This window comes from Lepisma saccharinum, chromosome 22, assembly GCF_977018435.1.
Source record: "Lepisma saccharinum chromosome 22, izLepSacc3.1, whole genome shotgun sequence".
Lineage (NCBI taxonomy): Eukaryota > Metazoa > Arthropoda > Insecta > Zygentoma > Lepismatidae > Lepisma > Lepisma saccharinum.
This window is the reverse complement of record NC_139250.1, coordinates 21,793,570-21,809,473: the sequence shown is the minus strand read 5'-3', so window position 1 is coordinate 21,809,473 and position 15,904 is coordinate 21,793,570. Positions and strand designations below refer to the sequence as shown.

General features: G+C 37.8%; 1 protein-coding gene across 3 annotated transcripts in view; it reads right to left on the bottom strand.

Moving 5' to 3' along the window:
- Positions 1-9,597, bottom strand: part of Oseg2 (intraflagellar transport protein Oseg2) — a 151,905-nt gene extending 142,308 nt beyond the window's left edge. Inside the window, exons 1-2 of one of the 3 annotated variants that reach the window (XM_083143793.1) lie at positions 9,496-9,597; positions 2,776-2,875 (exon numbers count right to left, since the gene is read on the bottom strand). In XM_083143793.1, coding sequence (XP_082999919.1) covers positions 2,776-2,814 — 39 coding nt within the window. In that variant the 5' untranslated portion in view covers positions 2,815-2,875; positions 9,496-9,597. Of the gene's footprint in view, positions 1-2,775; positions 2,876-9,227; positions 9,430-9,495 lie in introns of those variants that run through there. The other 2 variants (XM_083143795.1, XM_083143794.1) reach the window with 2 other exon arrangements.
- Between the last annotated feature and the right edge of the window lie 6,307 nt (positions 9,598-15,904).

Genomic DNA, 15,904 nt, shown 5'->3' with positions numbered 1-15,904 from the left:
TCTGAATTCGTTTCCTCATGAAAATTGCCATGAGGAAATTATAGATACGACATTATGTGTGAATTGGTTTCTTCAAACTGGTAGCAAATTTTAACATGAGCTACCTGGAGAAAAGGTAACGTGCTTGATTCTTACGAGGGAGGTCGTAGGTTCGATTCTCCACCTAGGCAGGATTTTTTTCAGGAGTATATCGTTGGGTGTAAAGTTTATCCACCGTGCTAAGAAGTTAACATTGGTCTCTGTATTTCACGAGATGAAAGGAAATAGTAAGAGAAAGTTATTTCGATGATAGGAGGAAGTCTCATGCCACGTGGAATGCGCAGAATCAAGTTACATAGAGCTAAGTCTGTAATGGTGGTTTCGAATATTGCAAAGTTAGTGCGGAAAGTTTGTTATATCTGATACTCGTACTTTCTGTTCAAAGAAGACAAACATTTTAGATACAAAGCAGTGAGGAATTAACGATCATTATGAGGTTTTGAATTTTTTGTTTGTCACTCACTATATAAATACTTATTAGTAGTTTCTTATCGAATCGGCCTTCGTCGCAATAACAATTTATTTATGTTAATTAGTATTGACAACAGTCATTAAGAAGGAACGGACATAAAATTACCAATCTTAGTAATTTGAACTCATTAAACACTCTCCTTCGTTACAGTACTGCACTACATCACTACTTAACATTACTGTATATCTTTTTTTAAATAATAATAATCCGTCGTGCAACAGCCCATGAAGGGCCTAGGCATACCTACCGACTGCCGGTCTCCCTCCCACGCTTTCCTTCGTCACCTCTAAGCGTGGAGATCTTCAACAAGTAATATATCGAAATCAAGTAATCAATATTTTAGGTGTCAGTGAAGAACAAACAATACATAACTTAAATAACATTACATTTTGCATCCTGAATACATATATGTGATTTGTGAATTAATCATGATGTGTGTGTTAACACAACATATGAACAATAACTAAAAAGAAAAGTTTTAACTTTAAATCCTGGAAATCTCCAACTTCTAAGGGGAAATATGCGCAGTGTGCATCGGATTCATATTTTTAAATATTCTAATATCAACGGTATCTGTTCAGCAAACAAAAAAAGAGAAAAAAGAAAGAGGAGAGGGTGGGATTTGAACCCGCTACCTTTCACGCTTGATGAAAAATAAGGATAGGAGCGCCTAACCAACTGCTCTACGTTAACTCAATGACGTTATACCCTTAAAAACATGTTGGCATTTATGAAGACTCCCACCTTCCTGTGTTTCAAGCACATTTTCTCGACAAGTCGTGCAAAATATGTTTTTGAGAACTGTTCGATATTATGCAAGGTGTTGTAAATAAAATGTCGCATAAACTTCTCACAAATTTGCTTCTTTCTGCACAAACGTGATGGCAATTTCCTCCAGGTGGAGAAAAACTCTATTCAGTGTTTCAGGCCCCCCAAATTTCAAGTCGAGCAAGCAGAATCGTAAATATCCTTCAAGGTTATTTTTCCAATTTATTATTTCTGTTTCATTGTGTATTATAATAGCGGTTTATAGTTTCTAAGTTCATGGAAAGTGTTAAATTGAAAACCTATCACCGCAGCGTTTTTCGTCTAGTGGAAGGACTTACTCAAAGTTGGCTACTCTCACCTGGAGCTGAAGTGCAATGTTGCTAAGTTTACGATTTCGGGACTTAGAATTATTTCGGGGCGGTCAAATAAGATGTTGCGAAGTGTACATACTATGCCCTACTATTTTTTCTTAAAATGTCTAAATATGAAGCTTCTCTTGTATTGTTATCTGGTAACATTTAAAGGGTGTCCCAACAAAAGTGACGGATTTAATATGTTTAATAGAATATATTTTTTAAAAAGAATGGCAAATATTTTTACATCATTACAACGGGTAAATGTTCCGATTTATTATTACTATTCTTATTATTTATTTTTGGACCTAACAGATTTTAATCCTTTTTTTTGTCCATTATAACATGCATATAAAACATACAAAATTGCTTTACATTACAAGTATCAGTCTTTTCCCCCCTATTTCACAGACATTAGATTCAAAAAGAATCCCCTTTACAATTGTACGTTACACTTTCGATTTAAGAATGCCAAGTTTGTTTTACGCAACATGTCTTGTGGTTGGGTTGGTAACAATGTTCTTACAAGTTCCTATATCAGTGATTGTTGCAGCTTAGTTGACATGGAGCGTTACACAAAGGAACAACGAGTTTTGATAGTGAAAACTCATTACAAGAATGGCGACTGTTAGGAAGCTTTGTGCAATTCTTGGACATGACAGTGCACCTAGTGAGAGTACAGTTCGCAAGTTGATCAAGAAATTTGAGGAAACAGGTTCGACAGCAGACATTAAAATGCTGCACTCTCGAACAAGTCGTGGGGGACGTATGCCAGATGTCTTCTTTCATTCTTAAATTGAAACATTTACCCGTTGTAATGATGTAAACATATTTGCCATTTTGTAAATATACAGTTTTTTCTTAAGCATATTAAATCCGTCGCTTTTATTGGGACACCCTGTATTTATTAAGAGATCAATGAACCATTGAGATTCTTGTGTTTCATATTGGTCCATTTCTAAAACTAGTATCATATAAAATCTCAATTTCCGTACTTCACACAAAAATGAGCCCACTCATAAATAACTAGGAACCAATGCCACAGCTGCCCTGCAGTGTTAAGGGGTATGTTTGTGAAGGAAATGGGAGGAGAGGGCAAGCAGAAACTAAACTGTCATTCAAAACAACCTTGCTCATAGATACCTGAGGGGGTAAGATACTTCTTATGTGCTTCAACTGCATTGCTACCAATCATGGACATCACCAATATTGTTCATAGATGCAAGCATGTTCACAACATTTTCTGCAACGAAAAAAAAAACAGTAAATATGTGTGATGATCCTTACAAAAAGAAAATGGTGCCTTAATATAATTGGCATTGTCAAGTTGGTTTCAGACTCAATAACAACCTAACCTTGTCGTGATGTATGAACAGAATTGCCAGTTACTACAATGAAAGATATCCACCATTCACAGCGAAAACACTCATGCTGAATTTGGGAACACTGTCACACCTACAAAATACCAAAATTGGAAGCAGTAGACACAAATTCTGAGTAAAGACGGTAAATATATGTTTACTATTAATTTCTACTTCCTTCCCTTTTCCACTTTTATGCTCACTCCATATTCACAAGAACTACCAAGATGTGACATCACATGCAGGTATGTGAATTTTTGGAAACTATGAAATCAGATTGGTTACTAAACAAACACTAACATTTCCCACTACTCCTTCCTTCTTCATTATTTGCGTTTGTAGCAAAGTGACCAAATTTATACCTTGTCATTTAGTGGTTACTACATATGTACTGCATGGAAACAGTTCAAAATGGTTGGGGTCATTACAAGCCAAATCATCCACTCGAAGTATACATTATTCTCCCCACCACTTCAGATATGGTGGTTGCTTATATTATTGTTGTTGCAAAACAACTAAATATTTCCAAAGAAAAATATTTAATAATAAAGTTATATATTTTTTTTAATCCCTTCCTCACACATGTTATTGGGGATATTCGACAAAGTACAAACTCATCTTTGAGGCATGTTATGCATATTAGTAGTACAATATAAAAAATATATATAAACTATGAAATACTTACAATTCAACGCATACTTCGTAACAGAGAGCATGGCAGTGTGAAAGGGTTTTTAACGTGTTTTGTGTGTAAAGTTTTTTACGGACTTGAGATTTGGAGTTTTTAAAGTTAGGATTAGAACATGAATGATTTACGTGTATGGGGTCAGTTGGTATGGAGTCAACTTTTCATTCTCTTTAACCAGTTTTACCTATCACCTCAATCCTTGCCTTAATTGACGTGGCTATGTAGTGATCATACTGGCCTAACGAAAACCTGAAGAAGGGAACAGCAGGATCCCGAAACGTTGTTTTTTCGTAAAACAGATACTCATGAAACATAAGTATTTCATAGTATATATATATATATACACATTTTTTATATTGTACTACTAAAATTTCCACAAAGTAGGAATACTATTATTTACTACTCCTTGTAAATAACAAAGTTAATTATTCTGGAAATTATTATTGTTTTTAATTGTATTAAGGTTTAAATTATTGTGAATGCACATAATTCATATATTGCAGCAACTAAAATTATTAGCCTATATGCTTCACAGACAAATGAAATGAAACTTTGCTACATTTTAAAGCATCACACACACAACATATTTTCATTAATCCTTTTCATGCATTCAGGCTATGTCATCATATTATTTTTTTTTTAATTTGTTAGCAGACAACAGCAAGTATTTCATAATTCTAATTCTATAAAATTAGTTCGTTATGAATATTTTAATCCAATCTCGTGTCTAGAACCTTGTATTTTATGTGTGAAATGGCATATATGTAATGCCTCTATTGTTCAGTTCAATAATGTGAGAAATTGAACGCAATCATGATCTGTTTATCCTCCATTGGTTGTGCTGTATCTGTGAGATACATGCGACTAAATTTGTTTATTTTCTCGGAAAAGATTAGGCGTGCAGTTCTAAGCTTCCCAGCAGCTGCTTTCCTCTTTGCATGAATATAGATGCCTTGTGTCTGGACTTAGTAGGCTGTTTGTGCCTGTGAGATACAGAGCGTTCAATTTCATTCGGGTTAGTGGTAACTTGTAGAATTTACCATTGGGATCCAGAAAAATGCTGAATTCATTCGTTGCATGCTCTGCAGTAGTGACAGAGAATGCAATGAATACCATATCATCAGTGATAAGCGTTCGTTTGTGTCTGTTATAATGCAGAGGTTATAGAAGGTAATTGGGAGACTGAACTGGAATGTAATGATGATTGTGATGAATTCCAGTGACGCACATAAATAAATTTGGGTTTCATACATCGGAGACACATTTCTTCAATTTTACACAAGAAACTACTTACGGAAATGAGTTTCTCCAAGGTTTACAACGTTCGTCGAGGTATTTTCTTTGATCGTGGAATATATTTGGCCGAGAAATCATGTATTTTTCAAGAGAAATATCTCACCTACGCACAATTGTAATTGCTTTCATTTGCTTACCCTATGACAACCGGATGCTGCATACATTTGATGACATAAGCCCGTGTCAGTGTTTCAACCCCCCCTTTTTTTTACTATGCTTGCCTAGGTTTACCAGATCGCTGTAAGGGAAATGTAGGACATGATGTCCCAAAATGTAGGACATTAAGTCAAAATGTAGGATGCAACACATTCTCAATAAATAATACATATTTCTTTGAACACATTAAGAAGTAGTTGAAAAATGACACTTTTCAGTTTTTTAAAAAATATTTCCCAACGAATGTTTAAATGCAAAATTTCAACTTGCAATCATACTAATCAATGCACCTTTTACTACTTGATTTAAGTGGTACTTCTCAGAGACAATTTTTATCAAAACTTCAGGTTTAGTCAAACTATATATTGATGTTAGAGTGGACAGTCAAACTCGTTGAAATTATAGGGACCAATACCAAACATTTTACAGAGTTTATGAAAAATAATTACTGGAATTTAGTAATTAAGAAAATAAATATTTATTTAATGAAAATCCCTACCAAAGGGCCAGTTAAGATGAAAACTGAAGCTGAATTTAAGAAGAGAATAAGATCTGCTATTTCGTATTAATGCATCCTGAACTGTGTTTGGCAGACAAGCGAGGCTCTGGCATCTGGACTCACAGCCAGTATAATCTTATGTGGGGTTTGTGTCGGTTGTCCCTATATGTATATGACTATCCATTCATCCATTTTATATTACCATCATTCATCCCAATCTTCGCGATTAGCCAAAGAGACAGAAAAAAGTAAAGTAAAATAAAATAAATCAACCAATCAGTAGCAAAAATTCTTGACCACAAGAATAATTTATTGCCTTTTTTGTGACTTCTTGACCTACTTGTTGATTTTTTATTTTTTCTTGACTTCCATGACTTTCTTGACTGGCAGACACCCTGAATAACTTTGTTCTCTATACCCCTGCTTTACAATCAAATTATATTGAATAAGAATGGGCAACACCTTGTTCCATCAGTATAAACCCTAAGGCAAGAAATTCTGCTCTGGCATTAAACAGTGACATTATCAGAAAGTGGTCCCAAAACTTTGTTCATTAATTGCTTCCATTCTCCCGTTTGTTTAATAGCAGGACTAACTTTTTTCTTTTTGGGCAATGACCGAATCAAAATAAATTTCACTATTGGGTTTGGAAGCGCAGTCCATAGACTTGTAATTTGCATGACTTTTTTCTGTTACGTATTTTCCTAATTAATATTATGTGATGCTCAAAATGTAGGACATTTATGGTATTTTTCAAATTCCTCCCGGACGCCGGACATAAGGCTAAAATGTAGGACACGTCTGGGAAAATCCGGACGTCTAGTAACACTATGCTTGTCTAACGTAACCAAACATAACCTAACCTTATCGGAAATGGTTCGTGGGGCTATCCGTGAATGGTTTGTGAGGCTATCCGTGTATGGTTCATGGGGCTATCCGTCAGCTACTCATGCATAATGTATAATTTCCACCGGTAACGAACACGATAGTAGGCTAGGTATTTTTCGGTGAAGAAGGTTGAAACACTGCATACCCACAATGTGAGTCAAGATGTGCCCGCCATATTGTGTGTTCCGGAAGCGAAGAAAGGAATAAAAAAAAGCACTCAGAATGTGAAAAATTGTGTTTATTTTCGTGTAAAAAGCATACTGGGTACTGGGCCTCAGTATGGTACAAGTTTCATAGATCAGAGACACATTAAAATCGGATATTTTGTGTTTAGCATGGTTCGTACTTACCAATTGTGTCTTGCGGAACATAGTTCAAGGTGCCATTATGCTTTTTACACGAAAAAAACACAATTTTTCACATAGAGAGTAATTTCTTTGACGCCTTTTCTCGCTTCCATAAAACAAAATATGGCGGGCAAATCTTGACTACCGTAGTGGGCATGCAGTGTTTCCAACATCATTCACCGAAAAATACCTATCGTGTTCGTCACTTGTGCAAATTGTACATTATGCACGGGTAGCTGACGGATAGCCCAGGTAGCTGACAGATAGCCCCACGAACCATACAGGGATAGCCCCACAAACCACTCACAGATAGCCGCATGAACCATTTCCGATAAGGTTAGGTTAGTTTTGGTTACGTTAGGCAAGCAAAGTAAAAAAAGAGGGGGTTTTGAAACACTGACAGGGGCTTACGACATCAAACATACGCAGCATCCAGTTGTTGTAGGGCAAGCAAATGAAAGCAATGGCAATTGAGTGTTGGTGAGATATTTCTCTTGAAAAATACATGATTTCCCGGTCCAATATATTCCACGATGAAAGAAGAAGATGGCAAATATGCGATATCGCCCGAATGGATTTCTTAAAATTTACAGGAGAAACTACTTACTGAAATCAGTTTCTGTAGCATTGTCGAAGTTTTTCGAGGTATTTTCTTTCGCAGAAACTGAAAACTTCACCATAGAATGCTGCAGAACAAGAAATAATCACTTTTTATGTAAGGAACTTGCATTTTCTGTAAAGGAACAACATTATGCCGTTGTTTCCATTATTTACCTGCAGATGGCGCGAGCGTCGAAAGTCACAAGGTCTCGCCAGTGTTTCCAAAAGTGCCTTTTTTGTTTTACGAGATTACCTAACTTAACCTTGCCGGAAATGGTCCGTGGGGTTATCGTGAATGGTTTTTGGGGCTATCTGTCAATGGTTTGTGATGACATAATGAACACGAAAGTAGGTATTTTTTCGGTGAAGAAGGTTGAAACACTGCATACCCACTCCAAATCGTCATACTTTCGTTAATAATACGGGAGAAAAAATACGCTTGGAATGCTCTTGGCAACTAAATTTTTGTGTATGAATTAGGTTCATTATTATTATCATCATCATCATTCCTTTTAAAGATATACACACTGAAGCATTTGTATTTTTGACATTTACTGTCTCTTTTCTTCCACTTTAAACTAATCGCGACGATGATGATAATGATGATTGCATCAAACGACAAGGGGAACCCCACAAAACTTTCTTAGTGCCATCGACATGAGTGTAAGGAAACTTTCAAACCAATGAGACAAGCAACACGGGGTGTTCACACTGTCACAGTAGTGACACACACTTCCAGATTGTAAAATAGCATTCATTGCACATGAGGGTCCAAACAGCAAACGACACGTTCATATGGCGTATTTGCATGCTACTTGTTACTTCGGTCGGAAAGCTCCTTAAAGTAAGGATGCTGAGACCGAAGCGAGGCGCTACAGGGGGAGTTCCAAACTAAGTGACAAGCAACATGGTGCCTTCAGTCTATTAGCAAGCGTTGCTTGCGAACAACAGATAAGCGATACTATAAACCGCACATTACAACAACAGATCTAGGCGACACGATAAGCCACATGTGTCGCTTTGTCGCTTCTGCATCGCTCAAACTGGGCCATTTCCTCAATAGCTTGCAACCTGTTACCGTGGTTTGTTGTTCGCGCATACGCGATGCAATGAGTGTCTTGCTTTAGTGAGATTGTGCACTAAAGCGACAAGCGGCATGCGACACTTATCGCTTGAGGATTTCACCAACCGACCGTTGGTCTGTGCTTCCCGTCATGCCGCTACGATGTGAAATGTTGCTTTTGATTGGCTCCTTTCCAAGCAACATGTGTCGCTTCGGTATGAAAGTTGCCTTGGACCGAATGACCCATGTTGCTTTGGTGTGAAATCCTCGTATCGTTTGTCGCGTGTCGGTTTGGTGTAAAATCTCCTTGAGGAAACTGTGCAGTCAGAGCTTGTGTCCCTACGGTTCGAAAGGCTGCATTGATTTCCGACTGCTCGCTTTCAAGCGACACTTGTTGTTTGTCGCCTCGGTATGAAATATCTCTCACGATATTATTTATATTATAATAACATAGAAAAATAAACTCTAATACACAGTCCAAGACCTGACGTCCGGAATCACATTGCAATATTTCTAATTGTGTTACGCACGCATGCTATTTATTTATTCATTTTATTTTACTTTTCTTTCCTAATTAATGCCATTTCGTGACTGCAAATCACTCCACAAATATAACTGTTTCCATCAATTCACTTACCGCCTTTCTAGACAAACAAATCTACACAATATATTCCAAAAACTAACTAAGCCGCATTACTTTCATAACAAAATTAGCACCTGGTCCGATCGCACTGCCATCTATGTTTGTCATCCGTCTGGGGAACTAGTTTCTTGGGTCGTTTTCCACACTACGTTATTTAAGGCGCTGTACCCCCAGTATCTTGGTCCACAGGAACATTAATTTTTATTTCTTCCTACGTTTTCTCCCTTGCACTTAAAAATTATACTGTACTGTTATTTAAAATCCTTACACTCACTTACAGCTAGGAATGTTATCACTTTTATGTAAAATTTGTAGAATTTACCTGAACCATTAATTACTTTGTATCGGCTAATACACAAATAAACTTCAAAACGAACGCCAAGGCACAAGTTGTAATTGTTTGTTTTGGAATGCGACCGACGCGACAACGCTCATCGATAGTCTTTTGTTGTTCAGGGAGCATGTACGCAAGATATGCGTTTAGCAATGTCAGCCATTTTGGATCAATTGCCAACCTCACTTTCACGTAATATACCCTGGACCGCATTTTGCTGACCTACAGCCAGTATAAATCCTGTGTTGCCCTGTTTTAACTCAAGTAAATATTTTAGTCCTCTGACATTATAGTATTGTTATGTTAGTTATATTTTATATATGGCAAGGAGCTGGGCTTCGTATAATGTGATTGGTGCAAAATAACCTAAGTGCTGACGCACCCAAAATCACGATTTCAATTTCAATTCACATCTCCCCCCGTAACTGGTTGGATAATATCCAACTGCTGGTAGGAGTGAGGCCAGCAGTCAGTTGGTAGGTACGGCACGGGTCAGGCTCGTACCCAGGATTTTCTGGAGGGAGGGGGCAGACCCATAGGTGGAATTTAAAAATTTTCTCTGGAGAAGGACATTATGTTCATTAATGTTGTAAATATATTAATCACTATGTAAGATAAAACGAAATGTATTTTCGGTTACCAAATATGGCAATAAAAATTCCCCCGAGTCCCGAACGCTTATAATAAATTTTCTGTGTTTCCAATGACCATCTCATTCCTAGCCTTGTTTTCCTGACTTCTCCAGTCATCCAGGATTTTCAGGCCAGTGCGACCCCTGTAAATGAATTTTTTCTGGCAGTGTGTGTGTTGGCATAATAACGTTTCATGGAGTATTTTCGCTTTTAGAATCTAATTCTACAGTAAAAATAAATGGCAGTGGCAACCAAGAAGCTATTGAATGGGATTGCATGCATGGGGGATACAAAATGCCATTTTCAGAATTGTTTGACCTTCATATCATCTACACACTGTGAAAGTTGTCACTGTTGTACGGTCGCACCCCGTGTGTATTTATGATCAAGACAAGTACAAATAGAAATTAAGAAAAGTAGCAGTAAAATATATTCCGATTGTCAGAATCTCTTTAATCATATTACATTTAATTTTTTGAGTGTTTTGGACAAATAACACTATCTGTTGAAAGTACTTCAGGCAATTTTTTGGCAAAAGACCTAGCAACGATTCTGCTGTGAAGTGGATTCTCCTGTTTACATTATATTCATTAAGCCTAAGACATTGACTGGCTGGACCTACATCAGTTGCAGAAAAGCCCGATGTTGGAGAAAGAAATCAAAGTCTTTTTGTCCTTCTGCTCAGTGGTGGCGAAAAGGGACCAGACCTTGCGGTGCGGGTGGAACGCTAAATGCCCCCCTTATATGGTTGGTTTCGTATTGCAGTCATTGAGGAATTTTGGTTTCATAATGTAGAGAATTGTGGCGTGCCCAGGATTTACTTAAGGGAGGGGTTACGTCAGGCCCGTATCCAGGATTTTTAGGAGGTGGGCCAAGCCCGAAACTATGTATATTATAGGTACAGTCATGTAATATATCAATTATTAAATAATTAAATATTTATAAAGAAATTAATTTCGTACATTTATTCATGTAAATCAGTAATATTATTTCTTTAGCAACTGGTTTAAAATGTCAAGAAATCAAACGATAGGTTAAATGTTTTTTATAAGAATTAGGTTTTATTTAACTATTGCTTTCTATTAATAATAATATAACACAGAAACATCGGCGATGGGACTCGATGAGCTGACCACGCATCAGCGAATGAACAGAAGAACGCCCTGGCAGCCATAGCCCAAGCAGAACTGTTGATTGAGTTTGAGTAACTCCACTTTATACACAGGTAGGCTAATCGGGACTGGACCTACGGTTTAAAGATATATCCGAACCACTATGTTACTCCACCGGGTACAGGGCTGTTGCGTCGCGAAGTTTAGTTTAGTTTTAAAGTTATGTTTAAGCGACGTATCCAGAATACAACATAACTGAACTCTCTCAACTCGTAGGCAACATCAAGGAGAACAACTTTTCCTGTAATGTTTTCTTTGTGAGTCGTTTTGATACAACAGCGAGGTATTATTTAATAACTGACACTAATAATCAATGATAAGAATACTTCTTGTCTCGTAATAAATACAGCTATAGCAGGAAACAACTTCATAAAAATGATTACCAATTATTTCACAGTTTTGCCTTTTCAGAAAATGCTCATTCATTTAATTATCACTTCTAGTGTTTTCTATAAGTCAGTGTGTCCATTCATCAATTTCATCATCACTCATCTCCATCTTCGCAAATTAGCCAAAAGTGGCACAAAAAGCGAAGAAAAAATAAGCAAATCAAAATCAAAAATGAAATCGATCAGTAGGTAGGGGTGGGGGAGACTGGGGTGAGTTTCCAAATTGTGTCCTTTTCCTACCAGACGAGAATTGGCAACATTGCAGATTTCTGTGAATATGCGTCAAAACACTGGGTAAAAAATTGAGTAAACACTTCTAGCTGTAATCGTTATTTTTTCCTTAGTTTGGAACAGGGTGTGAAATCACTGCAGATTGGTGTAGGGGGGGGGGGAAGGAGCAGACAGACAAACAGACACACACACACAATATACTATATAATGTCATTAAATGTGTGTCAATTATTAAGTAATCAAATTATATTATAAAATATACTGTCTTTCATTCAAAATGTTAAGATAATAGTTGCCTGTATAAAATTCACATATAAATGCTATTACGTGTTTTATTAATATATCTATATACTTCGTGGTTGCTAACGAAAGACGATGAGAAATGGAGAAGAAATATCAAGTCGGTCCAATTCCTGTGTTCTGGGGGTTGCTGGGTTCAGTGTTCTTAGAGATGAGACTCTTTGTTGTCAGTTCTTTTTGTATGTTCTCGATATTATTCCAGTCATGTATATTCGAATCTCAAACTAATTGGGGGAAATTTCAGGACAAGATCGTTGGTGGGGGGAATTCCCCCCCCCCGTCCCCCCGGATTTCGAACCCTGGTTTGGAACATTTATGCTGTTTATTAGATCACATTTTTGCAATCTGTAATTTTAAGGCATTTCAAAGGTAAGTTGACAAGTATTGTCAACCGACCCTAAACATATAGTCAACTCACTCCACATACAGGTTGAATTGACAATTGACACTCTTCAAGAAAAGAAAATAAATAACATAAAATAAAAAAGCAATACTTTTATAAGTTTTTAGGAGTATGGTGAATTAAAATTTATAGTGGTCGAGGAAACTACAAGTATTGCTCATAGGATTTCATCAATAGTAGGTATATCGTAATTTTTAAAAGCTGCAAAAATTTAAACATAAAAACATGGTCAACTACGTTTTGATGTTGCTCTTAAAGTAGGGTTACCGTAATATTTTGACCCAAGAACGAGACATTCCAAGGCGGTCACTTTACCCCCTTCTGAAAAATTGGTTAGGACTAATTATAAAATTATTGTCATTAATTGTCATTAACGTATCATTATAATTATAATTTATTATAGTAGCCGCGGTAGCTCAGTCGGTAGTCGCGGAGTGGTTAGCATAGCACGCTACGAAGCCATGGGTCCCAGGTTCGAATCCCAGCTAGGACTTGCATGTTTGAGAGAAACCGAGAATTAAGGGAAAAACTGATATGTATGAATGTTGAGAAAAAGTGTGTGAATGACGAGGGAGACTACCGAATAGGGGTATTCCTTTATTATATATAAAAAAAGTCCGTATGGCGTCTGACTACCATGCGAGAGGCCCGGGTTCGATCCCCGGTGGGGGATAACCGGGACTTTTTCCACCTGTTCATGAGGCTCCGGCGCTCACCCATCGTTGTATAGAGTGGAAATCTGGAGGAAACTCTGGGGGGTAAAGGCGGCCAGGGGTGTGGTGCTGATCACATCACTCCAAGCTTCGGCCGAGATCAAGAAAGTGTGGGGCCCTAACTCCACACCCCCTATAAGCATTCATGGCGTGGTGCAAAGCACAGGGGAGCACTTTACCTTTTTTTTATTTATATAGTATGTATCACATAAATGATACATCATGAACAATATATATGTAAAATATGATCTCTCGTTGTCTAGAGCTATTAATTTTTATAATCCCGGTTTGACTACATAGTGTTTCTGGACTCTTCTGATCAACCTTTGATGTTAGTCCTACGCTGAAGTAGACGAGTGCCAGAAGTATTTGCAGAACTCCCTAAAAACGTTGCATCACTTATCAATATCTAACACGAAACGCTGGATTTGTCTTTTGAATTTCTGTCAAGACACAGGAACTTGGTTTTCAAGCTAACTCCTTGACTTTTAAAAAACGGGATAAATAGTGTTTTTTGTGTAATATCGACGGGACAACTGGGACACGCCTATGAAACGGGACTGTCCGGATCAAAACGAGACGAATGGTCACCCTATCTTAAAGAAATAATTTTATTTCGAGCAAAGTGAGACAAAAATTATGTGAATCACGTTATTCATTTCATTTTCATTTCTTGTGCGGCGGGGCGAGTAAAGATTGTTGCAGCCAATAAATGATTGTTCCGCCGGTGAAAGAGGTCGCCGCCACCAGTTTGTACTTCAGTTATGAGTTATCGTCATTTTTTCCTTTTGCTCAGTGCTGCTGAGGGCCTTCATCATTTGGAATTCCAGTGCAAATTACTTGGTTAGGATAATGAAGTTTCCCGCAGACGGGGAAGGGGCATTTTGCCACATTTTACAACTATGCCAGAGTGCCAACAATTTTCATGTCATTCTTGTTTGAGACAGTAGTGTGTGCAAATGCGTAGAATCGGAATTATATGAAGAAATTAAATATCTAGGGAACGAAGGAAATTTCGTAAATTTGAATCGGGATTCCGAAAGGCTAGAAGAAAAGGAAAAAATATATATGTTTTAAAAAGTCAGAAGGGTGTCTTCAAAAAACTGTTACTACCTTTAATAAGGTTTCAGACTTCGCCACGACTGATAAATTAAAATAATGGCGATGCACTTCAAACCATGGTTGATTTGATTCATTTGTTTTTTTTTAAAATTTTACTTCGCGTTTTGTGCCTCTTGGCTAATTTGCGAAGATGGGGATGAGGGATAGAATTATGAAATTGATGAATGGACATTTACAAACAACCATGCCCTTGGCGTCGCAGCGCGATGTGCTATTCACTTTTTTTTAAAAAAAAAAAAAAAGGAATACCCCTAATCGGCAGTATCCCCCGTCATTCACACATTTTTCACAATCTTTTACACATGTCAAGTTTCACTGTATTTACATTGGTTCTCATTATTCGGACAAACACAAACATCCAAGCCCGAGCGGGATTCGAACCCGGGACCCCTAGCATTGCAGCGCGACGAGATAACCACCTTTATTATTTTTTTTTATAGGAATATCCCTAAGCGGTAGTTTTCGCTGTTTTTCACTTTTATTCACTGTGTTTCATTTTTCATTTTAGCTCAATTTTCATTTCTTATCATCTGGACGGACACAAATACCCATGCCTTACCCGGGACTCGAACCAGGAAACCCTGGTGTTGCAGCGCGCTCTGCTAACCACTCGGCCACGGAGGTCAACTCACTCGGCCACAGGGTCCGACAACCACTCGGCCAGAGGGTCCGGTAACCACTCGGCCACAGGGTCCGACAACCACTCGGCCACAGGGTCCGGCAACCACTCGGCCACAGGGTCCGGCACTTGAAACCATGATATGGTCGAAGTCTTACTTTCAATTGATTGATTGATTTGGTGTTTTAAGTTCATTTTATGCACTGTAAGGCTAATCGGGACAGGACCTACAATTTAAGGTGGGATCCGAACCACTATGTGCCTTCACCGGGTATCGAACCCCGAACCCCTTGATTACAAGGCGACGTTACCATTGCGCCATCGGGGAGGCATCTTTCAAGTAAATCTGAAGAATTTATTGGTATGGTTGTTATTCTGATTTAATGATACACGATGTAGAAAAAAAACACACTGTACTCGTTATTTCAACAAGCGAAAATGATATATATTTTTTAAAAAAATAATTTTTTGAGAACTGAATTTGAAAATTCAGGCGCCAGTTGAAAATGCCTACATTTTACATTCCCAATTTCGCCTTCAAATAAACACTCAAAGAATCTGTTAACAATTGCATAGGAAAGGCAACCTTACTTTCGGGTAAAAACTTCCGAAGAACTTTGCGGTGACGGAAACGCATCACCCATCCCATCTCTTCACCCCACCCCTAATAGCGGTGTTTGGAAGGGAACCAGCGAAAAACAAAGCCCTTGCCAGTGGCGCAGGAACGGGGGGGGGGGGTACAGGGGTACATTGTACCCCCCTAATTTTTTGAAGGGGGGTACTGTACCCCCTAAATCCGTAAATCGAGTTGTACCC